The sequence below is a fragment of the Hypanus sabinus genome, chromosome 19, assembly GCF_030144855.1.
Source record: "Hypanus sabinus isolate sHypSab1 chromosome 19, sHypSab1.hap1, whole genome shotgun sequence".
Classification (NCBI taxonomy): Eukaryota; Metazoa; Chordata; class Chondrichthyes; order Myliobatiformes; family Dasyatidae; genus Hypanus; species Hypanus sabinus.
This window is the reverse complement of record NC_082724.1, coordinates 36,514,570-36,542,563: the sequence shown is the minus strand read 5'-3', so window position 1 is coordinate 36,542,563 and position 27,994 is coordinate 36,514,570. Positions and strand designations below refer to the sequence as shown.

Sequence of the window (27,994 nt, the reverse complement as noted above, 5' to 3'; positions counted from 1 at the left end):
AAAAGATTAGTTATTGCTAGAATTCATTCCTGCCTGAGCAAGTACGTGGACACATAGCAATTTGCTTACCGCCATAACCGGTCCACCACAGATGCAATTTCACTGACTTTCCATTTTATATTGGAAGATCTAGATAATAGTAAAACATGCATCAGGCTGCTGTTAATTAATTATGACTCAGCATTCAACACCATCATCCCCTCAGAATTGATCAGTAAGTTTCAAATCCTAGACCCCTATACCTTGTTCTGCAGCTGGATCTTTGACATCCTTATCAGAAGACTACAGTCATTGGAGATCAGAAATAACTTCTCATCACTGACAGTCAGCACTGATATACCACTAAGATGTGTGATTAGCCAGCTGCTCTGCGCTCTTCACTCATGGCTAAGCCTGTCTCAAATCCATCTGTAAATTTGCTGATGACACCACCGTTGTTGGGAGGATCTCAGATGGTGACAAGGAGGCATTCAGGAGCATGATAGACTGGCTGGTTGAGTGGTGTCACAACCCCCTCCCACTAAACTTCAGCAATCCCAAGGAGTTGATTGTTTACGCAGGAAGGGGGAAGTCAGGAGAACACACTCTTTAAGGGGTTAGCAGTAGGAAGTATAAACAGCTTCAATTTCCTAGGCTTAGAGTATCTTTCCTGGTTGGAACACAATGATGCAATCACTATGAAGGCATGCCAGTTGCTCTACTTCATTAAGAGTTTGAGGAGAATTGGTTTGTCACCAAAGGCAAATGTAAATTTCTGCAGATGTACCATGACAGCATTCTCAATTTATGAACCAACTATACATAAGCAGACAAAGACTGGTAAATGACCAATGCACAAAAGAAGACAAACTGCAAATAAAAAGTAATACTGAGAAACTGAAGCACTTGTACGTTTTACCTGATGGCAGCAGCAAGAAAGAGGATGGCCTGGGTGGTGAGGATCTTTGATGATGGATGCTACTTTTCTACAGCAAAGTTTCATGTGGATGTGCTCAGTGGTTGGGAGGGTTTTACCCATGATATAATGGGCTAAATCCACTACCTTGTGTATGATTTGCAGCCAGTCAGCACATTTTCCATACCAGTTACAAATCTCTATGAATCTATGCAAGTTTAGTTTTTGTAGACATACTGAACCTGCACTAACTTCTAAGTAAGTATAGGTGCTGTGGTGCCTGTGATGACAATAATGAAGAGGTCCTGGGACAGTTCTTCTGATATGTTAATGCCAGAGAACTTAAAGCTACTGAACTTCACCACTGCTGCTCCCCTCATGAGGAGTGGCTTCCTCCTCCTATCGTTGATAAACAGCTCTTTGTCTTTGCTGACATCAAGAGAGAGGGTGGCACGACTCAACTACATTTTCTATCTCCCTTCTATATGCATTCTGACTGGTTACATCACAGTCTGGTATAGAAACTCAAATTAACTGGATCCCAAAATGCTATAGAACTTTGTAGACTCAGTCGCTCGGTCACGGGCACAGCCCTCTTCGCCATCGAAGACAGCTTCAGGACCTCACAATCAGGGGCATGCCCTGTTCTCATTACTGCCATTGGGGATGAGGTATATGAGTCGGAAGACCCACACTCGACAACATAGGGACATTGTCTTCCCCTCTGCCATCAGATTTCTGAATAGCCCATGAAATTCATTATTTCTTTTATGCAATATTTATTTACTTTGTAATTTATAACAAATTTGATGCCTTGTAATGCTGCCAGTAAACAACAATGTTCAAGACTTATGTCAGTGATAATAAACCTAATTCTGAAAAGTGACTTAACGTCACTGCAAAAATGGAGCTTTTGTCAACTGCAGATTTTAATTGAATTTGTTTTTTTTTCATTGAGACAGCTCCTGAAATAATGCAACTAATTCTGGCTCTCTGCCCTTGTGCTCGATATATTAGAGGAGGTTGACTGCTCTTGCTTACGGATCACTTTTGAGTGACCTGTTTAGAAAATTGCTAATAATTACTCCCTTGAATTATTACATTGACTGGTCTGTGAATAACCATGTATTCTCCGCAAGGACATTTTTTGGCTTTCTTCATACAGACAAAGGTCACATCTTGCCATTTTTTAATTACGTAGTGTGGAAAATGGCATGTTTTCATCAGTTCATTTTAAAGATTAGTTTTGAAATGATAATACTAAGAATAGTTCATACACTGAGGGATTTATTGGCACGCTTCAATCCAAAAGGTCGGGTAAGTGTTGATAAGAGGATGTGCCTGCGTATCTCTTTTCAAATTGGAAGTTGCTGTCATGGCGGGGAAAATGTTTTGAATGTTGTTTTTCTAATTTTTTTTTGTTTTTCACAAACAGCAACAGCTTCAGGAATTTTATAAGAAACAGCAGGAACAGTTACATCTTCAACTTCTACAGCAACAACATGCTGGAAAATCAGCTAAAGAGGTATGTATGTCCCTATATTTATATATACATATTGATAAGTAATAAAAGGTAATTAAAATGGAAATGGCAGAGAGAGGAGAGACATGTGATCGTGAGATATGCCTGTAGTGAAGGCTTTCCATTGGTTTCTCAGCTTTGTTTCCTTTCTGTATTCTAATTTAGAGAGGCTCACTCATCAGCTGCAGTTGTGTACATTAATGACTTCAGGATGCAGTCTTCATGATGGACAAAGGAATGATTATTGCATTGTCATAAGATAGACAAATTTCAGTTTTTCCTTTTAGATGCATATCTCAGAGCATATAAGGCAAATACTAAAATCTTACATTCTGAATATAGTCTTTAAAGTCACAATACTCTAATTAATGAACTTGTGGGCTTCAATTTGGACAAGTTGTAGTTTGATGCACTCATAAATCAACATGACAGATCTACAGCTCATGCCCATACAGCTCTTGTCACCAAGTCACCTCAGATGTAAACATTATGGGGGAAAAAAGAGTCTGAAAGAGATGAAATTGATCAACAGAATTGGTAGAAAACCAACTTTTGAAGCACATTATGCATGATTGCAGGATATGAGTAACCTCATGAGATTTTTCTCCTTCTGGTGATTTTTTTTAAATAGAATTTCTAACAGCCATCAAAAGTGGAATAGGAATTACTTAGCTTTTCTCCTGTGGTTTACAAGCCATAACCCCCTGTTGTTACTTTATATAGCTTTCTTTTAAAAGGCATCAAAGGTTTTTTTTAATCCTTACCACTCTATTTGAAGCCTAGCAATAAAAGCTTCTGTCATTATCAAATGTTAGGCATTGTGTTTTTCTTGATTATGTCATATTGTGTTAACCTATAATTTGATCTGCTGAGTTAGCAGCATGGAGTACAGTTATGTTTTGTTGGAGCACACTGTCGTGAAATATTCACGTGGGCTGTATTTTCCATTCACCAAAGCTGTTCTGTGTGCTTAAAGTGTAATTGTAGATGTGAAGGGTTACTCCCGCAACCATAATCAAGAAACTGCATAACTGACAATTTACATAACACTAATGGGGAGTAACCTCGGGAAGGAAAATAGACCTTTGACAAGTATTTGAGGGAGGGAAGTGAGGTACAAGTTTATCTGGATATTTCAGTATTTCGACACTAATTATTGACCTGACAACAGAGCTGTGCAGGGACCTTTTTGGTATGCATTCAGTTGTAAGAAGTAAACAAACCTCGTTGTATCCTGTGTTTGATAACTGGGTGGGGAGTACAGTTTGGCAGCGTGCTTGGTACTTCAAATTTTTTTCTCTAACAATGGCTCTTGTACATTTTACATCCTGGCTTCTCATTTATAAAATACTGATTTGAATTTCCCTATGCATAAGAATATAGTGTTAAAATGGAACAACACACAATAGTGAATCCAGATAAATACCATATTGAAGTGAACAGTTTGGCTAATGGCACATAATCTAAAATACAATACATGGGCTGAAAGATATTTTACTGCTGTAGCTAATACTTTAATTTACATTCCATAATTATTAGCATAGTCTTGATAACATCATCATGGTTTGTTATGAATTATGGTAAATATCTGAATGGTAGATAATTTCCTTCCATTTATTGTAGTTACAGCACAGTATTGTCTTTGCATCAATCAGATAATTATTGCAGGAAATCTGTATAAAAGTTTTGTCTGTGTAGTAGCCAACATTGTAACTTTATTCTTGTGCACTTGCTCCGCTGCCCCTTCCCTTTCCCCTCTTCTTCCCACCATCGACAATTGATGGTGTTGGAGGCAGCGGGGGAAATTGCTGCTTAGTTGTTAATTGACAGAAAGTAATATTATAGATGTAGATAACAGGAAAAAAAATTATGCTATTGTCTCCTTATTTCTCTGCAGGCAGATGATATGTATCATCGTGTTATTTCTAACCATCCGTTGTGTTCTGCCCTGGGGGGAACCTAGATGAGGTATTAGGTATTATTGTCTGAAAAGTGGACAGTAGCTGTTTTGGGGCAAAATCCAATTTCAGCTTACGTTACACATGCTTCATGGGGATAGCAGGAAAATGCAACAGAAATTGGCAGTTGGGTTTATTAAAATGCTTGTATTAAACTCCATACTCATCTCCACGTCCAACTTTTTTGCTGGTGAAGGTTACTCAAAATCAGTCAATTGAGACACTGACTTCAGACAAGTCTAGAAGCAGGAAGATACATTTGAGACTTATCATTTTATTTTGGGTCTGGTGGAGTAAGTGACTAAGTATTTCTAAACAAATTCAATTTTTCATTGGTGGTTTCCAACCATCCCATTAAGAACCAAAGCTCAACAGTCTCAACACCATAGAATGTACTGAACTTGGGGGAAAAAGACACCAGCTTCACTGCTCAGACATGGATATCTTTGTAAAATACTATTCTTGTATTCAGTTGTGCTTGAGTCCAGTTTTTGAGATGGAGACAAAAATACTACATCCAAACCAATGGTCATTCATCCAGCTGAAGCAAGCACTTATTTTCTCAACCGGTGTTTAGAAACAATATCAGGAAGTTATCCAGGTTTTGTTTCAGGAAAGGTGCTTGTATTTTTTAGCACTTGACCCAGGATTGATTATGTCATCATGGAGCTGTAGAGGGTCTTCCATTAAATATGGAATCTTATTTTAATATAAAACATAATTGATTGGGAAAAAAAACTGAAACCATGTCTTTGTATCAGTCAATATCCCTGCTATCTTTCCTTATCTATTTAAGTTATGGAATAGCAGTTAACTAGAGATTGAACTACCTTGGTTCTCCATGTGATTGCAATGCTCATGCATGGAGAAGCCCTGACATGTACAGTCACATTCAATGCTGTGTAAGATATATCTGGTTGACACTTCATAATCTTCAGTTACATACACTTAGCTTACATTACTTGCAGCAGCAGGCCTTTGCGGCTCCTATAAAGCCTTTCTCATTGTAACTTATTGGGAGCCTGACTGCCCAGACCAGCATAGCAGGTAGGTCCCCTTAAGTAATTATTTATTTGTAAATGCTTGGGGTGTATTCTGCCCCTTACTATAGCCCCAAAGTCAGGACCCTTACTGTGAGACCCATACGCAACTATTTTCTACTTACATAATCCCTCTTACCCCAACTTTGGATTATGTTCCTAAACTCAACTACTGACTGCCTTAAGATGACTCAGTCCAACCAACCTTGCCCTACAACTAATAATGAAGGTACCCAATTAAACTAGCTCCACTCCACCCAAACTGCCACGTACAAATAAACACCTTGTGTATCCTCATTTCAGCTACCGATTGAATGGCTGACTTGACTGCTCTCTCCCTTCCTCACGCTGTACTATGCAGCTGATCCTTGGCAATCATAGTGAAGTCAAATCTTGAATTCCCTACCACCTTCACCACCACAACAACTCACCCAGAATTTCCTTGCTAATGTTATTGCATCTCCACTGGTGCTGATCCCTGCCCCAGTTTAATTTGTTTTTCTGCATGCAAGGTCAATTTGTATTACATGATTTTTTATTAACAGACCACAATCAAAGTGTCAGCATTAACAGTTAATGCTTTTTGAAATAAAAGCACAAATGCTGGAACTACTCAGCAGGTCAGGCAGGATCTATAGAAAAAGAAACATAATTAATCTTTCAAGTCAATGTCACCTGACCTGGTCAGCGTGCCCAGTTTTTTCAGGGTTTCCTTTTTACACAGTTCCAGCATCAGCAGCAATCTTTTGTTTTTGACCAATTCGTCCTTGCAGATGCTTAAAAAAAAATCCAAAACTGTTCCTTGTTTAATTACATGGAATGGGGCATAAATTGTACTTGCAAAGACAATCAGTTGTTGTGCCCATCAACAAACCCATAAATGCGTTTCCCACAGCAAAGAAAGTTCAGTGGGAGTGTAAGTACAAAGTGTAATCCTTAAATTTGAGGAGTTTGTAGTTAACTCATTTAGGGTGAATGGTAGATCCGAACTCATTACTGCTTGCTACAATTGTTCATATAATTTGTGTTTTTTCCCCTTTTCTTGCGCATCGGGTGTTAATCTTTTATTTTTTTTATTTTTTGGGGGGGTTTTTTGCTTTATGGCTACCTGTAAACAAACAAACCTTAAGGTTGTACAATTTCTACATTCTTTGATAATAAATGTACTTTGAATCTTTGATTCTTTGTTGGCCCCAGTACAGAAATGTTTTATTTCAAATAGAACACAAACTGCATTCCTTTGTAAACTAAACAAGCTGAGAACTGTCAATTTTTCACCATTTAATTAGAGATTTTATAGGAAATTTGCTACACATTATTATGTCCCTAAACTGTCACCAATTCAGTGATGATAATAACTTAATCAGCAGCTTTAATTTCTTGCCGTTGAGAGTAGGAAGATGAGAGTGTTGATGAATTTAGTTATGTCTGTTTTTTTATTCTTGCTTTGACTCAGTACCCAGAATTTTAGTTGTAGAATGTGGTCAAAAAGATAAAAGCTTCAGCAAATATTCTACCGATCGATCAGTAGATCACAATGGAATTTGCATGAGTTTATATTTAGTAGCTGATCATGTATCATATACACCACAAATGTAATTGTTGAGAAAACTATTTTTGGCATATGAGATGAACAATTTTTCGTGGGTGTAATTTTCAGTAATCTTGATGTAATTAATAGTTTTTACCAAATCTGTTTCCTGTTAAATTGTTTAATAATCTTGCTATGTTGTCACAAATTCCATTATTCATGAATGTGTTCCTTCATACTATTTATCACTTCCTAAAAATTTAAATCACTGTACCGTTTCTTATACCATAGAACAAAGCCATTTGGCGTATTGAATGCACAGCAGACAAGAAAGCGCTACTCAGTCTATTCCCATATTGCTGATCCCATTGCCTTTAGGTTTTAGTGTGTGAAATGTTAATCTTAGAACTTTTAATGTATTTTGGGTATATGCCTATACTATTGTTTCATTCACTGGGTCCCCTGCGCACCCCACTCTTCAGCTGAAAATGTTATTCAGCAATTCCCCTTCAGTCCCCCTATTTTCTCAAGTTGGCTCTCTCTAGCTAATTACCTTTCTAAGAGAAATAGCTCTTTCCTACTCATTCTATCTATGTCTCTTATTATTTTGTAAACCCCAGTAAAATTTCCCACATTATGCTTACATTAGGTGCAACTTAGACACACCATAAATACCGGTAACTTGAGTAAGGGAAGTCATTGAAGTAGGACGAGAGGTACTAAAAGAAATTCACAAAGTTAAATAAATAATAAATTAACAATTCTTTAACCTCTAATAAACTTAAAACTTCAAAGTGAGGTGATGTTTATAACATGTGGAGGAATACAATGGAGGAACCAAATTGATAACAAACGTATCAAAAATGAGAACAGCCAAGAAGTAAAAGATTTTTCAGATCCTGCCTACAATTCCTGAGTCATGTGACAATTTAAGCACAGTTCATGTCTTGGCGGACCTTGTTTGGAGGAAGTGCCTCCGGCTGACAAGGCTGAATTTTCAGATTTCTAAGAGAGCGGGAGAGAGAAAGATAATGACAATTTCCAGGATTGTATGGTGCAGAAGGTGACCATCCTTCAGCCATAGTCAAAAGGGCTGGAAAAGCACGAATCTTCAAGATGTGTGCCATTCTCCAATCAATCTTTATTATTACAGATAAGAAGAGATGATGATGACCTGAAGTGTAGGCATCAATTTGGTAACATGGGGCAAAAGGGGGTAAAGTAGAGAACAGCCAAGTGTAGGAACATACTGGTCACGGGTTTCACTTGTTTTGGAGCACACACATTTTAAGCAAACTGCGAATATGAGTCTGCATGGTGTGCTGCGTTAAACCTGTAACCTGTGAAACTAATTCAAAACAGCAGGATAATGTATTCTGAGTGGCAGAAGGGAAGGAACCAGAAGTTGTGGTATATCTTTGTAAAATCAGTGTGGAGAGGGCACTAAGAGGTAGTCCAGTCAGATTTTGAGCAGTTAAGAATGAGGTAAGTAGGACTCAATCTCTGTATTACTCTCTCAGCCATAAAGAGAATAGAAGTAGAAGGGTATTGTAAATGAATGTGTAGCTAACGAGATGGAACATGAAGGGTGGTTTCAGGTCCTTAGGGCTTTGCAGTTTTGAGCAGGAAAGATATTTTCAAGAGGAGACACAAGAGATTGGAATCTAACACTACACACAAAGCATTGGAGGAACACAGCAGGTCAGGCAGCATCAGTGAAAGAAGTAAATAGTCTAGAACTTACATTTGAACTGAAAGAAAGAGAGGAGATAGCCAAGACATTTTCAAGATGGACAGGTTTCACTTTAACAGGAAGTGCACAGAAAGGAAGAACATTCAGAAATTTAGGCAGGAACATTTTCTTGATCAATTAATTTCTGACATTGTGTAAAATGATAAATTGTGGGAACCAGTTCTGGGGTTGAAGTGGGCCATGTCACCTATATCCTTGTGGGAGAGCACCTAGTGACAATGATGTTCTAGTCATAAGCTGTAGATCAGTAATGGAGAGAGGCAAGGAAAACCACAAAATAGAGCTTCCTGATTGAAAGGAGGGTTCATTTTAATGGGACGAATAGGAAACTGTCCAGGACAGAGGAACCAAATAATCGTGGATAAAACTGGAATATATCAGTGGGTGAAAGGTGAGAAAATCTAAACCAGAACTCTCTGGAAAACAAAGGAGATAAAGAAAGTCCTATGATGCAAGCCCAGTGAGAACCTAGCTTAATACTTTCCATTCTTCCCATTCCCTTTTTGACGTGTCAGTCCATGGCTGCCTCTATTGTCGCAATGAGGCCACACTCAGGTTGGAGGAGCAACACCTTATATTCCATCTGGGTAGCCTCCAACTTGATGGCATGAACATTGATTTCTAAAACTTCTGGTAATTCCCCCACCATTCCCCCCCCCCACCACTTTCACCATTCCCCATTCCCTTTTCCCTCTCTCATCTTATCTGCTTACCTGCCCATCACCTCACTTCTGGTGCTCCTCCCCCTTTTTTTCCTTCCATGACCTTGTGTCCTCTCCTATCAGATTCCTGCTTCTCCAGCCCTGTATCTCTTCCACCAATCAACTTCCCAGCTCTTTACTTCACCCCCCCCCACCCCCCACCGCAGTTTCACCTATCACCTTGTGGTTCTTCCTTCCCTTCCCACCACTTTCTTAACTCTGGCTCCTCATCCTTTTCCCCAGTCCTGCTGAAGGGTCTCAGCCCGAAACATCAACTGCACCCTTTTCCATAGATGCTGCCTGGCCTGCTGAGTTCCTCCAGCATTTTGTGTGTGTTGCTTAATGTATGTAATAAGCTGAGAGAGAATATAGAAAGAGTGAGTAAATGGAGAATATTAAGAAGAGAATGGAAGTTAACTTAAAGGAAAATTCAAATGTCACTGTCAATGTGTGAGTCAAGGTTGAAGGTGAGCTGTGCATGGAAGAAGATGTGGCTGGAACACTGACTGTGTGCTGTCTATTGTTCTTTACCAATGAAGGGAATGCTTCCTTAGTCTTAGTGTGAAGGAGAGGTCGTAAAAATGTAGTAGCGGAGGGAGTGAAACTGCTCAGCAGCAGGTATGATTAAAGCAAAAAAAATAGCTACTGGATCCAGGTGGATTGCAGAAGGCTTGCCATGACCTCTCAATCCTCTGGATATCGTGGTGGTGTCAGAGAGTTGGAAGAAGGTATATATATATATATATATATATATATCACCATTTTTTCAGTGGACTGAACGGGTATGCCAGAAAGTTGCAAGTGAGTTAGGGCTGACTAATGGATTAAAGTTACAGGGTAAAGCCTAGCGACTGGTGTTTTATGGGAGGGAATTAATGGTCAGGTGGGTTGGCAAGATTACTGATTTATAGGGGTAGTCCAACTTGAGGAATAGTCAGTGACGGAGTTGTTGGTCAGGTAGACAAAACTACGGAGAGGGTGGTTTATAATCAAGATCATGAGTTTATAGAGGGAGATTTAAAGGAAGCTACTTATAGGTGTGGGACTGGCTCTCTGGCTTAAGGGAAAGTCAGGTAAGCAAGCTGTCTGTAATGAAAACAGATTCTTAGCTCATACTAGTTTATCCTAGACTTGAAGTCAAACTGAAACAGAATATACAAGTATAGACAGCAAAGGATGGATATTCACAAATTAGAAATACAGAGGTCCATGTATTAATATTACACCATTGAACATCAGGTATCCAGAATCCTCCATATATCAGAATCAACGACTTGTCATGTGAAATTTGTAAATTTATTATTGTACCTGATCTTTGGAGAACTTGAAATGAAAATTGTGGACTGTGCAATTTGTGCAGTGTTTCCTATTTTCCGTTATCTTAGAGTTTCCATTGGAATCTGATTATGTAGCATGCAGACTTGGAGCTACAAAAAGCGTATTTTCTAGAGGTTCTTTCTCTGTCTATTTTTATCCTTCTTTACTGCTGTATTTATAACCTCTCTCTACTGAAGACAGGTGAAAAGGCCTCACATGATACCCAGTTAAAGAAGATCTCCTGTAATAGGATCCACTCTTCCTCTGACTATCTTTTTACTATTAATGCACATTAAAACATTTTCTCTCATCAAAATATAACCTGTCCTGAAGGAATTTTTTGACTTTCATTGTCTGTAGTAAGTACCATCTCCTTTGAATATCAAGTGTCCCCTTTAAAATTTGCACAAGCCACAACTTCATATCAGACAGACCTGAATGATTCTATGCTGAATGAAACAGTGTAATTCTGAACTCAGAAACAGATCAGTAACAGTTAGCGACAATTTCTTTAATGTGAATCATAATGCCTGACATGCTGAGTGTTTCCAGTATTTTCTGCGTTTATTTCTGCCTTTATATTTGGCCACTGTCAATTTTGTCTTTTTCATATATGATTTAATGTGTAATCCTGGAGCTCAGCATCTTATTTTGCTGCACAATTTGTCAACGTAGTGTTTCTTGTAAGTTATGAGGGTTCAGCTGATTGAACTGTGTGTTTGTGAATAGTACTGGTCATGTATTGATGAGGATAACTGCATATCTAACATCCAAAGAATGAGCGGTGTATTCTTAGTTGATATACAGGTGTCCCCCGCTTTATGAATGTTTGCTTTACACTGCTTCACTTTTACAAAAGGCCTACATTAGTAACCTGTTTTCACATTACAAAGAGGATTTTCGTTTTACAAAAATTTTACCCATATAAGTAAATGGTTCTTCGCTTTATGCCATTTCAGCTTAAAAAAGGTTTCATAGGAACGCTCTACCTTTGTAAAGGGGGAAACACCTGTATTTGTTTAGGGTTGATGTGATCCAGCTGGGAAATGTAGGTATCAGGAATGCAACAACTCTAGGTGTGTAGGGGTACAATGGAAAATAAAGTGTTGGTTATTAATCCTGATTGATAGTAGATGAGCAATAGGTGTAAAAATCTGAAATCAGTGGTGAATTGGTTGAATAAGGATTTTGAAGCTGCATTCAACAACATTACCAGTGCTTGCAAGATTATTGAATTTCTTGGTGCACTAGATATGTGGTCTTTGAGTCTGACTCCTGGTATTGATCACCATGCACTCTGAGTGAATGTCTGGACAGCCATGTAGTCCTTTGCAAAACATAACATCTTGCACCACCACCAAAATCACCAGTGTCATATTAGAAAATATTTACATCTACTCACTTCCATTTTGTGCCATTCTTTAAGGGCTTCTCCAGCTGCTACACCCACAACAGCCCCATGCCCATCAGGGTGACTTTGACAGGTGCTAAGCAATCATAAAATCAAGTAATCTGCTGAAGTTTTGAAATTGTGGACACAAGGTAATTGTGTATCACAATATTTATTGCTATTTTTAGGGTATCCATTTAGTCCCAGATTCACTGAGAAAAGGTCGCTCAATCATAATCACTTGGAAAGCGTAGGAGGAACTGATCAGAGGTAGCCAGCAGAGCTTTATCAAGGATAGATCTCTGTTAAACAATCTAAGACTTTTGAAGAGATAACAATGTGTATCGATGAGGTCAGTGCCACATTGTTTACATTGACATTAGTAAGGCGTTATACAAGTTCCCACATTGAAGATTTAAGAGACTGCAGAAGCATAAAATCTGCTGGAGGAGCTTGGTGTGTTGAGCGAAGCTGACAAAAAGGATTTGTCAGTGTTCTGACTGAAACCTGTATGCTCCAGAATCTACATTTGCAATCACTTGTGCCTTGAGACTACAGATGCTGGAACCTGAAGCATTATACAGGTGCTGGAGGAACTCAGTAGGGCAGCATCTGAGGAGGGTAATGACAAGTAGCATTTCAAGTTGATATCCTTCATCTGGATTCAAGTGGGAAATTGACTCAAAAGGTTAGAATCCAGGTGAAGTTGGCAAATTGGATCCATTATTTGCTTGACAATAGGAGACTGAGGCTGTTGGTAGAAGGCTGTTTTCTGTGATTGGATGCTTATGATAAGAGATGCTCTACAGAGATTGGCCCCTGAGGCTTTGCTGTTTGTTATGTGAATGAATGATACAGATGTTGGAATCAGAATCAGGTTTATTATCACTGGCATGTGACGTGCAATTTGTTAACTTAGCAGCAGCAGTTCAATGCAATACATAATCTAACAGAGAAAAAATAATAATAAATAAAATGAAAAATAACAATAAATGAACAAGTAAATCAATTACATATATTGAATAGATTTTTAAAAACGTGCAAAAACAGAAATACTGTATATTGAAAAGAAAGTGAGGTAGTGTCCAAAGGTTCAACGTCCATTTAGGAATCGGGTGGCAGAGGGGAGGAAGCTGTTCCTGAATCGCTGAGTGTGTGCCTTCAGGCTTCTGTACCTCCTACCTGATGGTAACACTGAGAAAAGGACATGCCCTGGGTGCTGAAGGTCCTTAATGGATGTTGCCTTTTTGAGACACCGCTCCCTGAAGATGCCCTGGGTACTTTGTAGGCTAGTACCCAAGTAGGCTGACTAGATTTACAACCTTCTCCAGCTTCTTTTGGTCCTGTGCAGTAGCCCCTCCATATGAGACAGTGATGCAACCTGTCATAATGCTCTCTGTTGTATAACTATAGAAGGTTTTGAGTGTGTTTGTTGACATGCCAAATCTCTTAAAACTCCTAATAAAGTATAGTTGCTGTCTTGCCTTCTTTATAACTACATCGATATGTTGGGACCAGGCTAGATGCTCAGAGATCTTGACACCAAGGAACTTGATGCTGCTCACTATCTCCACTTCTGATCCCTCTGTGAGGATTAGCATGTGTTGCTTCGACTTACCCTTCCTGAAGTTCACAATAAGCTCTTTCGTCTTACTGACGTTGAGTGCCAGGTTGTTGGTGCGGCGCCATTCCACTAGTTGGCATACCTCACTCCTGTACGCCCTCTTGTCACCACCTGAGATTCTACCAACAATGGTTTTATCATCAACAAATTTATAGATGGTATTTGAGCTATGCCTAGCCACACAGTCATGTGTATGTAGAGAGTAGAGCAGTAGGCTAAGCACACACCCTTGAGGTGCACTAGTGTTGATTGTCAGCGAGGAGCATATATTATCACCAAATCACACAGATTGTGGTCTTCCGGTTAGGAAATCAAGGATCCAATTGCAGATGGAGGTACACAGGCTAAAATCAGGATTGTGGGGATGATGGTATTAAATGCTGTGCTATAGTTGATGAACAGCATCCTGGCGTAGGTGTTTGTGTTTTCCAGGTGGTCTAAAGCCATGTGGAGAGCCAATGAGATTGCGTCTGCCATTGACCTATTGGGGCGATAGGCAAATTGCAATGTGTCTAGGTCTTTGCTGAGGCAGGAGTTCAGTCTCGTCATGACCAACCTCTCAAAGCATTTCATCACTGTCGATGTGAGTGCTACTGGGTGATAGTCATTAAGGCAGCTCACATTATTATTCTTAAGCACTGGTATAATTGTTGCCTTTTTGAAACAAGTGGGAACTTCTGCCCATAGCAGTGAGAGATTGAAAATGTCCGTGAATACTCCTGCTAGTTGGTTGGCACAGGTTTTGTTCATCGGGACCTTCCGCCTTGTGAGGGTTGACTCTCTTTAAAGATAGTCTGATACTGGCCTCTGAGACAGAACTCACAGGTTCATCAGGTGCAGCAGGGATCATCACAGGTGTAGTTTTCTCCCTTTCAAATCGTGCATAGAAGGCTTTGAGTTCATCTGGTAGTGAAGCATTGCTGCCATTCATGTTACTGGGTTTCGCTTTGTAGGAAGTCATGTCTTGCAGACCTTGCCAGAGTTGCCGTGCATCTGATGTCGCCTCCAACCTTGTTCAAAATTGTCTCTTCGCCCTTGAAGTAGCCCTCTGCAGATCATACCTGGTTTTCTGGTTTAGGCCTGGGTTGCCAGACTAGAATGCCACGGATCTAGCTTTCAGCAGACGATGTACCTCCTGGTTTATCCACAGCTTATGGTTTGGGAATGCACACTCTCATTCACACAGGTCTTAGTGAAGTCAGTAACAACTGCAGCATACTCATCGAGGTTTGAAGATGAATCCTTGAATGCAGTCCAGTCCACTGATTCAAAGCTGTCTTGTAGGTGCTCCTGTGTTTCCCTTGTCCATACTTTCTTGGTCCTCACAGTCTTCAGTCTCTGCCTATACTCGAAGTAGAAGTATAGCCAGGTGATCAGACTTGTGAAGTGAAGATGTGGAATAGCGCAGTAGGCATTCTTGATGGTGATGTAACAATGGTCCAGTGTGTTGTCTCCTCAGGTATTGCAAGTGATCTATTGATGGTAGTTGCTTAGTGATTTTTTTTTTCCAGACTGCCCTGGTTAAAATCTCCCAAAACGATGGTGAAGGCGTTAGGGTGCGCTGTTTTGTGCATGTTGATCCCATTACTCAGATCGTCTAAAGCCTGCTTGACATTGGCCTGAGGTGGAATATAAACTACCAAAATGACCCCAGAGAACTCCCGTGGTAGGTAAAAAGGACGGCACTTTACTGCTAGATATTCCCGGTCTGGTGAGCAGAATTGGGACAGCACTGATATATTTGTGCACCAAGAAGAGTTGATCATGAGGCATACTCCTCCACCTCTGCTTTTGAGAGAGACTATAGATCTGACTGTGCATAGTAAACCTGTTGATCTGGATCACTGTATCCAGGACGGAAGGGGTTAACTTGGATTCCGTGAAACAAAAGACACACGTGATCCTAATGTCCCTCGAATTCTGAGGCTCTGAGATCAGCGATTTTATTCACCAGAGACTGCAGGTTCGCCAGCAAGATAGTTGGTATAGGGAGTTTAAAACCCTGTTTCCTCAAACACACTTGTAATCCTGATCTACTCCCAAATTTCCTCCATGGGCACTTCCAACCACGATCGGTGGTGTTTCTGTCGGCTTTAAGCAGCAATAGTTCATTTAAAAGCACTAACACATCTTTGTTGACTGTACTGACGTTGGAAAAGATATAAGCAAGATTGAAGGGTATAGATAGGGTTGACTGCAGTAAGTATTTTCCTTTATCAGAGGAAAATAAGAGGATGTGGATTTAGGTTAAGGGGTAGGAGGTTTAAAGGTATTTTGAACACCTTTATCACCTGGAGAATAGCGAGAACCTGGAACACACAGATGGCAAGAGTGCTGGAAGCAGAATCACTGACAGCATTTATGAAGTGTCCAGATAAGCACCTAAACTGTAGAAAGCTACAGAAGTGCTGGAAGATGTGAGAAATACAGACGGAGTCCCACCACTTGACATGGATGTTGTTGGCCAAATGGCATGTTTCCATGTTGTACATCTTTATATGCCAAGTAGAACATGGATTATAGTTATGGTGTGGAACTTTTCCACTGTAATCGGATCAATCCAATAATTCTCCCAGTTTTAGGGATGATTTTCAATGCAAGACTACCAATAGGAACAAGAGTAGCCAATCCACATATTGCATAATTTGGGTTGCATATTTGAAAAATATTTAAGTTATTGTGGAAATTTTTTTAACACATTAAAAATGTAATCTCTTTTACTTAATAAAGCTACTGGCAGCTGGACGCAGCACTAGGCAAAGGTTTTTTTTGAGCAGCACAGCAAGGGAAAAATTTGTTCCATCAAGTTTTGTATTAATTCACAGCAGCCTTTACCTATAGTGTGCAGAATTGAGATCAACGTTTAGTTGCCATTAACATTTGCTAGTGGTAGATTTCATTGCCTACAATCATTTCTATATGTCCTTGATTCATTACTGCAACATCTGGTCTCATTGCATATAAAGATATCCACTAGTGCATCCTTCAGCTAGAGGAACATTTAGCAGCAGTATTCATGCATAAATAGTATAGAGAAGTTCACGGCACACAAGAGGAAAACTCAAACTGTAAAACACATAAGACACACTGCCACTGCAGAATTCAATAAAATTAATTTAGTAACGATAATACTTCCATTTTATATAAGCTTGTTGAACACCTCAGTGTACTCTGCATAATAAGTTACTGCTGTTATGCAAGGAACTTTTAACACATCAGCAGCTTAATATGCGTACACTCAGTGGCCATTTTATTAGGTACCACCTGTACCTAATAAAGTGGCCACTGAATGTACATTCGCGGTCCTCTGCTGCTTTAACCCAGGTTTGACGTGTTGTGCATTCAGAGTTGCTCTTCTGCTTATCACTGTTTTAACACATAGTTATTTGAGTTATTGTTGCCCACCTGCAGTGTATGAAAATCCCAGGAGATCAACAGTTTCTGAGATACGCTAAACACCCCTTCTGGCACCAACAATCATTCCACAGTCTAAGTCACAAATCACATTTCTACCCCCTTCTGATGTTTGCTCTAATCATCATCTGAACTTCTTGACCATGTCTGCACGCTTTTGTGCAGTTAGTTGCTGCCACATAATTGGCTGATTAGGTATTTACACGAATAAGCAGGTGTACCTAATAAAGTGGCCACTGTGTGTATTTTATTTAATCATGCAACTTTTTGTGGATGCCAACATTGTATTGCTTTTATTCATGACTTTGCAGACTCATGTTACTTATCATATAATAGACATGATCTATTTTGCATTCTCATCCATAGTTCACTTTATTTTTAAGAGGCAAGAATTTGTTGTCTTCTGCAACTGCTGATCTTGTTTATTTTTAGATAGAGAACAAAGCTCAAAGTAAACTTATAATTGAAGTATGTATATGTTGCATTATAGTACCTTGAGATACATTTTCATGCAGACATTTATAGGAAAAAAAGAATTACAATAGAATTTTTGTAAAACTATACATAAGAAGACAAAGACTGACCAACAACCAATGTCCTAGAGAAGACAAAGTGTTCAAATCTAAAAAAAAATACTGAGAATTCGGATAGTAAAGATTCCTTGAATGTGAGTATATACGTCATAGAATCAGTTCAGAGTAGTGGTGAATGAAGTTATCCACCCTTGCTCAGGAGCTTGATGGTTGTGGGGTAATAAGTGTTTCCTGTACCTTGTGGTGTGACTCCTAAGGCTTCTGTACCGCTTGCCCCATGGTCATAGTGAGAAGAGGACATGGCCTGGATGGTGGGGGTCTTTGATGATGGATGCTGCTTTCTTGTGGCAACGCTCGAGGTAAATGTATTGAATGATGAGATGGACTGGGTAACATCCAGCATTTTCTGTAGCCTTTTCCGTTTCTGACCGTTGGTGTTTCCATACTTTGCCATGATGCAACCAGTTAGGATACTCTTCCACTGTGTATCTATAAAAGTTTATTAATTTTTTGGTGACATCCAGAATCTATGCAAACTTCTAGGAACGTAGATGCACTGTTATATCTTCTTTGTGATGACATTTATTTGCTGACCCCAGGTGTTAATGCCAAGGAATTTAAAGCTACTGATTCTCTCCACTTCTGTTCTCCTGATGAAAGAAAACTGCTTCTTGGATCTCCAGCCTCTTCCTCCTTAATCAGCTTTTGGCCTTGCTTATGTTGTGAGAAACTGTTGTTGTTGTTGTGGTAAAGTTCCTTCTAAATGCCAATTCATCACCACTTTGGTTCAGCCAATGACAACTGTGTCATCAGCAAAATTAAATGCAGCTTTGCAGCTGTTCTTTAAAATTCGAAATACATTTATTATCAAAATATGTATACTATATACAACATTGAGATTCGTTGTCTTGCAGGCAACCACAAAATAAAGAAACACAATAGAAGCTGTTTTAAAAAAACCCCACACAACGATGACCACCAAACACAAATAAGAACAAGTCATGCAAACAATAAAAAAGTCTTAAAAAAAAATACACAGAGAGCATGAACCACCGAGTCCTGAAAGGGAGTCCACAGCCAAGGAGCCAGTCTAGGAGCCCGATGGTTGCAGGCCACAGCTGCAGAGTCAGTTCAGTGCTGAGGGAAGTAAACCTTATGGAGTACTGAGCTGAACACCAAACTGTCCTTGATGCCTTGATCATTTTCGGCACATCAATCAGCCAAACATTGTTTCATATTTCACTCTCAGACCCAAGCCCTGCCGATGTGATCTGACCTCGTCAGCTGTAGCAATGGGCAAACATCGGTTCGTTTCGCCACTTCGGTCTGACCCAAGTCCATTCCAGCAATACCACAAAAACACCGGGTTCAAAAGCAGTACTCCCAAAGGGAAATTACAGGCTGTGGATTGCAGTGATCATTGTCCAGAAAAAGTGTAATTTATAGAATAGTTAGTAGTTTCGCTTGCTGCCTGTAAAGAGTCACCATGTTTCCAGCACCATCTTTAACAGAGTCACACAATCATAAAGTGTGTCGAGGAGGGGCTAGGTTCAGTGGATGTAAGTGCCACTAGACAGTAGTCATTGAGGCAGGTTACCAGATGCTTCTTGGGTAATGGTATGATTGATGCCTGCTTGAAGCAGGTGGGTACCTCAGACTGCGGAAGTGAGAGATGGGAGATGTTGTTAAGCATTCCAGTCAGTTGATTAGCACAGGTCTTCAGTACTCAACCAGATACTCTATCTGGACGAGATGCTTTCCATGGATTCACTCTCATGTTGGTCCCGGGGTTGTCGAAGGCTGTGGAAGTTCATGAAAGTGCATCCATATTCTGTCGGTCAAAGCAAGCATAAAAGGCATTGAGCACATCTGAGAGCAAAACCTCATTGCCATTTATATTGCTTGGTTTTGCCTTGTAGTAGTCGAGCATCCCCCTGTGATTCAAGTTTAGTATACGATATAGCGTTTTAATTATTTCCTTGTCATAAAGAAAAACAGATGACTTTTGCCATTGAATCGTGTTAAAATACATTTGAAGATATATGTTAATTGAGTGTTATTCTGATATTTGTATATAAGCTGATGAATCCTCTTCTTACTGTCAGTGCTCCACAAAATATTAGGATTTCCATTGTGAAAATGGTGCAAGGATGTTTAATTTCATTCCTATAATTAAAGTTCAAGAAAATGATAATTGCTTTCTGGTGAAAGCCCCTTGATTGGCAATCCAAATTTTAAGAAGTCATTAAGTCAATTCATTGATGTGTATGGAAACATGGCAGCTATAGAATATATCAGTGCAGAGAGCTGCAAAGTTCTCCTATAATGTTACTACATTGCACAAAATTTGACATCTATATACACAATAAAATATACTTTAAGCCTCTCAAAAGAAAACTAGCCTCCTAGATTATTTACATGAGTAAGTGATAACAGTGAGACACTTATATTCCAGGTCTCTAGATCCCAGAGCTGTCAATCTGTTTGCAGAGAGATCTGTTAGTAGATGTATGTAAAATATATATTCCTCAATTCATTTTTATTCCTATGCTTTGACAAATTAGTAATTCTCATTGTTCCTAAGTGTATTGGGTAGTTATTGCTTTCAGCCTTCGTCTTGGTCTTTTGATTGAGATTAACAATTTTGTGTGGATGGTCACTATAGTCTGACTTTACCCCCAAATAAAAGAAGTACCTGTCCTGTGTGAACTTATTTTCCTCTCTTCAATGCAGAATCTGAGTGGTTCTAAACTGCTTTCTTCAGTCTGTTCTATAAAATTCTATGCAACTCCAGTACCAGTTTTCTAAGCCTCCTTAGAATACCGTCTACAAATAATGTCAGTAGCTGGTTTATTATCAGTGATATATCACACTAAATTTGTTTCTTTTGTGGCCGCAGTACACTGCAGCACATAAAAATTACTATGAGTTTCAAAAATAAATAAATAATACAAAAGACAGATAACGAGGTAGTGTTCACGGACTGTTGATCAGATGGTTGATTGGAAGTGGACACCATCTATTTAAAAATAGATCCAGCATATAAGATCTGCAATGGCAACTAAAGGTTGTTCTGGACATAAAAATTAACAGGTAGTTAAAAAATCATCTGGTCCATCAAGCCTGCCCACACTTGTGATGACTGGAGCAGTGTGACTAATCACTTCATTTTCCCCTGTTAGCACCACATCCTCCACAGCCATGAAACTTATGTGAGCCATGAGGAAAAAGGATTTTATATAAATCTTATGGGCTGATATTGGATCCTCCTGGAGCATTAGCTAAATAGAAATAAATAATCAAAGTAATTTTATCATGTAATGCAACAATTTTAAATTAGCTAAATGCAGTTTGGTACTTGTATTTATTCAGTCTAGGTCTCCAGTTTTTATGAGATATATAATAAAGCAAGCAGCTTACAAATGTAGTAACAGGCATGCTCATTTTCATACTTACTTAATCTACCACACACAAGGTCCATAAACAGTGTGAGCCTTGCACAATAGCCCGGACTGAACCAGAAAATTTAGGCTTACTAAAGGCAAACTAAAGGCCCTGCTGCCTCCAGACCTGAGCCATTTGAGCTGTTCGATCCACATTTTCTATTTGGTCATCCCCATAACTATCCCTCTGCCCCTGCAGTTTTCTGTTAGTGCCCCCAACCCCTTATTCACTGGCAAACTCCCCTCTGATCATCTCTGCTGCCAACCTTCCTTTCTGAATCATCTCTCAGTTTGGTCTCCAGTTCACATTTTCTGTTTTCTGTGAGTGACAGGAGATTGTGGGTGTGAATGGTCTATGTGAATTTAGTCAAGTAAGGCTATTCTGTTCTGCAGAATAATCGCCTGATTAAAGTTTTATGAAAATACTGATCTTCTTCATTTTCTTATGCAGACTGACTGGATAAAAATAGAGCACATTCCAATTTTTACTCTAATCCAGTCTCCTTAAATTATTTTACATCAGGTGCAATTTTTTTCCATTTTACAATGCCCAACTTGATAATTAAATCATTAAGAAGAGAATGAGAATAAATGATTTAGGTAATCTACCTGTTTTTGGTTTTCATTTTTAATTTTAAACACCATTACTTTCTATAAAACACTGAAGCTTTCTGTAAAAATATGTTTTAACACAAATAGAGCCACCATAAATTAAAACCGAATCAGGAAGTGTCTCAACATTATTAACTAAGCAGTTTTTGATCTTTCTAGATGTTCAAAAAGTTTTAATCAGTCCAAATTTGGATGTTTCAAAAGGTATACAGAATGATAAATGATAAATCCAGACGATGAAAGCTATGTGCCCAGAGAATTCCTATAATCTGTCTGTTACAACATCCACTTGTACATGATTCCAATATTTCTGAATCACTGCTTTACAAACTCAATAGTGTTTGCTCTTGTTATAAAGACATTACTGACGTCAGGCACAAACTGCAAGTTACTTGATTGTATACATGCCCTCTTCCCCTTCTCAAACTCACAAACAAATAAACTCAAGTTTATGAAATGAACAATGACATACATGTATTATGTACAAACGCAATTGTAGTGTAGATTATCCTAGTGATTACTTCTGGGTAAAATTCTGCCCATAATCAAATGATCCAGGCTCTTCAGTGTACGATTCACTCAAGCATGGCTGACATTCCCATGACTTTGTGTACCTGAAAATCAAATAAAAACTACCAGCAAATGCTGGGCACCTGAAATAAAAATAGAAGATGCTGGAATAAAGATGGGTTTTCCGTTTTATGATTAGCCTCTCATGCTGTCATCAGTTGTATATCAGGCATTTACTCCTCGCCAGTATATATTGAAGTTTGTGTTCAACCTGAAGTCTTGGTTGTAAACTTCACAGGAATTTATTTTAAATACATTGAGCTCCTTTGTTGTTTATCCACTTCAGGGAGAGCCTGACTGGTTCAAAAATCACTAAAGACTGCTGACACATTAGGAAGTTGACAGTGTGTGTTTAAACAGGGTGTAAGTACTTCTTAGAGCAGTAAGCTGCTGACACATTTAGTGGGTACCTCAGTATGACATTACTCACAGCATTTCATTCACACCTTTTCCAGCTGAAGTGTGGTAGGGTCTCTAACAACACCAACAATTGCCACAACCATCGGTTATCTTTGTACAATGAAAATGCCACAGTAGCTGTTAGTGCAACACTATTATATCTCTGGGCATTCTGGAGTTTGGAGTTCATTTCCAGTGCCATTCTGTAAGGAATCTCTGTACATCCTCCCCGTGGAATGGGTGGGTGCTCCGGTTTCCTCCCATCGTCCGAAGACAAAGGTTAATTTGTTATTGTAAATTGCCCTGTGATTAGGTTACGGTTAATTGGGGTTGTGGGGTTGCTGGGACAGCATAGCTCAAAGGCCAGAAGGGCACTGTAATACTAAGTAAATAAAAAAGAATGTGTTTAATGAAGCTGGCATGCTCAACATCATTCATGCATGATAAAAAGCAAAAGTCAGAAATCATAAACCTATCTGATAAGATTGCACACCGTAGGGCCTTTCCTGTAATATGGGGCAACTTACTTCTGTCAGTAGAAAGAAGGATGCTCCTCTTCTTCTGCTAGATCTCAAACCACTCTGTCATTGCTTCAGCCTTCAGACACAGAGATAGGGGGCTTGCAGAGTCTCACAATCCTGGTCCCAGCTTTCCTCACTCTTCTACATCCATTTGGGTCTCTGAGCAGAATCTTATTTGTTCTTAATGAATGAGGTGTGAGGATGAATGGCTTCCCTGTTGCTGCTGCAGGATGAGTATTCTTGTGCCATTTGTCTGCTCCTATAGGAGAGCAATCTGTCGGAACACAATATCTTTGTCATTCAAAAATGCTCTTTGTTAACTCTGCTTGAAGAACATTTGTGTGTGTGTGTATGTGTGTGTGTGTGTGTGTGAGAGAGAAAGAGAGAGAGAAATGCTGTAATGCTACCAACTTCTTAAAGGTAGCAAGCCTAAGTCCATTGGGAACAGATCCAGTGTTTCAGAAATGATGTTCAGTAAGGACTTCAAATTATTCCTTTTCTACCAGAACTACAAGTTATTGCCATTTAATAAACACCAGGCGAATATGTTCATTGGAGTGAGCCCATGTCAAAAAAATGTTTTTTTTGAAGACAAGTTTCATGTCTTCACAGTATCCGTTGCCTGAGCCATTAGTCTCTGTGTTATAAGTTAATGCTTTACAAAGAGGAGTGCATCCTTACCAAAGTGTGGGGAGGAGGAGGCTCCTTTGCTCCACATAATCTCACTGAGAATTTGAAGGTGGATTCCTTCATTCTGCTTGTAATCACTTGCATTTGGTAAGGCAAGTGTGACAGCTTGCTAACCACCTCATAGTGATTTAATTAGCCTGTTATTAAAACATCCCAATCATGATCCTTATCAGATTCCTCTAGGGCACCAGAAATGCACAGACTTTCCTCTGTGAGTCGATGCACCGGATTCTTTATATTTAGTTCCAAATTAAAAGTGCCTGGTGTATCTCCCGGTCACATGCATCCTTCTTATCTAATCTGTACATCCTTCATAATGTCACTCTCTGTGGAGTTAATGAGTGTCAGGCAAAATAACAGATAATGGTATTATTATCATGATTATCCCCCTCCTCACTATCCAGTGCTTCCCCCTTATTTCATGGTATCCCAATACCATGCAAAGACAAAACAGAAGTTGTAAGTCCACCAAGTAGCCTTGCAGTTATGCATTAGTACATCTGGTTGTGAGGATGTTGACAGCAGTGCAATGTTGTAATTATAATTAAATGTTGTCAGTAAGTACACCTCGCAGACCTGGTATTGGGTATTGCATTGTGGATGGTTTGAACTTCAGAGCCCTCAGCCCAAAGGGTGGCCTCCCTCATGAATGAAGTATCAAAATAGTCCCCCTTATATTCTTTCCCACGGCAGGGAGACATTGAGGCTTGACCATATAGAGGGCACGTTCGTGTGGATTGAGGTTGATAGAGTTGGGGAAGGTGTGATTGTGTGTGTGAATTTTTTTTTCAATGCTCTGCATGCACATTGTGAGAGCATAAAATTTCTACCAGATGCACTCTGTGGAGCAGATCTCTTTTCAGAAAGAGATTATTTTGGCCACTCTCTCCTGTGTTGTTGGGTTTCCTGACCCCCTCTCAATTCACCCTTCCCCAGACACGAGGGGCCTCCCTACTATCATCTGACGGGAGGGACCATTGTCAATGATCCACCCCACCCATCCAGCAATTCCTTTGACTCCCTACCATCATGCAGGAGGTATGCTAGCATTAGGACAAGAACTGTTAGGATGGGAAACAGCTTCTTCCCCCAGGACGTATGACTACTGCATTCCCTGCCACCAGATATGAATCTTCTCGTATGGTCTCATCACATATGAAGCATTGGCAGCATTATACAGTTTGCTTTTTACCTTGATTCATATACACACCTTATTATTTCTTAATTTATTTGTGGTAATATTACTTTATGCATTATGTACGTGAGCTATATATTCATTGTGCACATTGGTCGTTTGCACTATACAGGTGTACAGTTGAATGACAAAAAAACTGAACTTGAACCCTAATACTTAATTTCAGTACTGTGGTAAACTATGTGTACCTGTCTGGACATGCCCCTCTGCCGACTGCTCCTGTAGCTCCTCCCACAGACCCCTGTATAAAGGCAATTGGGGCACTGCTCCTCCCTCAGTCTTCGACATGTGCTCCCTTTTCGCTGTTAATAAAAGCCTGTCGTTCACTTCCAGTCTCCTGGAGTTATTGATAGTGCATCAAGTACTTCCTGTGAATATCATGGTGCTGCCTCCCTGGCAACTGTAATGTACATTATTGCCATTTGGCTGTCTTGGGGAGTGTTCCTTGAAGGTCTGGTGTGCATTAGTCATTGATCCACAACAAAGCTCTCTGATGTTGGGTGAGCTCCCATCTGGACTACACTGATTGTGTTTCAACATGATTCTTTGTGCTAACCATCATTGCTCTGTGCTTACATATTGTTTTGCCCAATTCCAACAATCTAATGGATGTAACACTCAGATAAATGGTGTGATAAACCTAAAAAAAAATAATTTTAGATTTTGGCACATTCAATTTCACTCAGAATTGCTTATCATATATGTGAGCAAATTGTCCTGAAATGATGAAGAACACAAATATCAAAGGTAAATAAAGGCAGTGGAAGGATTGAAAATGTAAATCAATGATTGGAGCATTATGATACTAACTTGATTGTCCAGTGATCGAACCTGGAAGAGACATGAGGGTAAAAAGCAAATAGAAAAGTAAACATTAAACCATATGGAAACTACAAGGATGTTTGTTGCATTTTTCATTTAGATTTTAGCAAAGGATGAGAATTATTTATGCTGTGTAATTTATAACTTTTAGCCTTCAATCAATTGACTTTGTATATTTACTATTGATTCTGAGCGGATTTTGCTTGTGATAATTTTGCCATGGCACACAGCATTCCAGTCCAATTTCACACTATAGGCTTATAAACTTTGAACAATGTTAGTAGATGTGTAAATATAATTCAACAATTTATCACCAGCCTTTTATTAATTGCACTTTGCATACATTATCGTGCTAATATTGTTGCCTGTGTTCTTAAATAGCATGGAAAACAAGTATAGATTTACTATATTGTATACATATTTATAGTGTTTTGTTTTAATCAATTGCATAGTTAAATCAATTAGTGAAAGCAATGGTGAGGGAGAACAATAATTCAAAAAGTAAAAATGACAAATGTAAAGAGAATATGTGCTCAATCAATATAAGGGCCTTTTCAAGCTGAGTGACGTATTGGGATACCAATATTCAAGTCCAGAGTTGTTTGGTAAATTATAAATGTCTGCAATTAAAATGCAGAGGCTGTTTCTATGAATGATTTAGTAAGTTATTTCATGTTTTGTCATGGCTGATTAACATCATTAAATTAACTTTTTATTTTTCCATTTTTTTTCCATTTATTGAAAGGGGCATCGTGCAATCGTGCTTAGAGATCAAATAGTTGCTAGTTTAGTGAACCCCATCTATGTGTATCAAAATAGGTGGAAGAAGTTTTTGTAATTTATTTATATTAATCAGAAATAAGTCATCATGCAGAGTATTCTCAGGTGGTTATTTTCAATTTCACTTAATCAACCTTTTCAGTAGTACATGTTTAACTTTCTGCTGAGATCCTTGGCTTTGACTGGAGCCACTAAGAATAAAGTGATACTTAGATCAACTCTATAAGGAAGGTCATCTGTGCTTCCAGTTTGAATTTAATTACAGTTAGCTTCAATAGGGGAAAATAAACAATTATTAATAGTATAATGCAATGTTTTTTCTAATCCAGAATCTCTGAATTTTATTTAATTTTAGCAACAGCAACCGCTGGCAGCCCACCATTTAGCCATACAGCAGCAACTTCTACAGGTGCAGCAGCTTCAACAACAGCACATCATGACAATGCAGCGTCATGGCTTGCTTCCAGTACAGTCTGGCCAGCCAGCTCTCTCTCTGCAGACATTAGGACAAGGTAAGTGTCAGGACTGGAGATGGGCCCTTTTAAAACTGCCTTCTGAGTTGGGCTCAGCAAATGGGAACTGCAAAATCTGCAGCAGTTAAGTTGTTCAGGAGAGGGCAATTGAGCAGTGACAGGGCACACCAGCGTATAATATGAAAGCTATGAATGTGACGATGCGTGAAGTGTAATCTGTACAGCAACACATCAGGGACGCCCTTAGGTAATTCAGCAGCCATGTCATTGATTGATTTGAATAGTTGTATGTTATAGCTAGCTGTTCCTGTGGTGTTTAAGGAGCATGTTTAAAGCCTAAGGGTGTCTATCTGCAAGCCATTGACCAAAGAACCTACAGAGAGTGGCTTCAGAGGTGTAGTTCTAGTGATGCAGTAAACTAATAGTAGTGACATTTGTCCCAGTGGAACACAGGTTCTTTGGAATGCAATTGAGGGTTTGGGCAGGCAGAAATTCAAAGCAATTTTTTATCACTGTGATAATAGTCCAAAACTGATGTCATTATGAACCTTAAATCAACTTTATGCTTGCTTGAACATAGCCACCTGGGTATAGAGGTACAAGGACGAAAAAGGTTGAGCAACTATGTTTGTCTTTCAACCAGTACTACCTGGGATTGGGAAATTGAGTTCTATGAGCAGTAATCAATCACGTTTTTCAACAACATACATTTTTCAAAGTAGTGTCCATTTTTTTATAATGAGGAACAGTAGGGTATGTGTTTAAAATTAAATGAATAAATCTTGGGTAAAATCCATCATGGAAGATCCTT

At 39.1% G+C, this 27,994-nt stretch overlaps 1 protein-coding gene across 8 annotated transcripts in view; it reads left to right on the top strand.

Moving 5' to 3' along the window:
- foxp1b (forkhead box P1b) overlaps positions 1-27,994 on the top strand; it is a 524,891-nt gene that overhangs the window by 413,355 nt on the left and 83,542 nt on the right. For all 8 annotated transcript variants that reach the window (XM_059944321.1, XM_059944319.1, XM_059944324.1 and 5 more), the window contains 2 exons: positions 2,331-2,420; positions 27,066-27,222. In XM_059944321.1, coding sequence (XP_059800304.1) covers positions 2,331-2,420; positions 27,066-27,222 — 247 coding nt within the window. The remainder of the gene's footprint in view (positions 1-2,330; positions 2,421-27,065; positions 27,223-27,994) is intronic.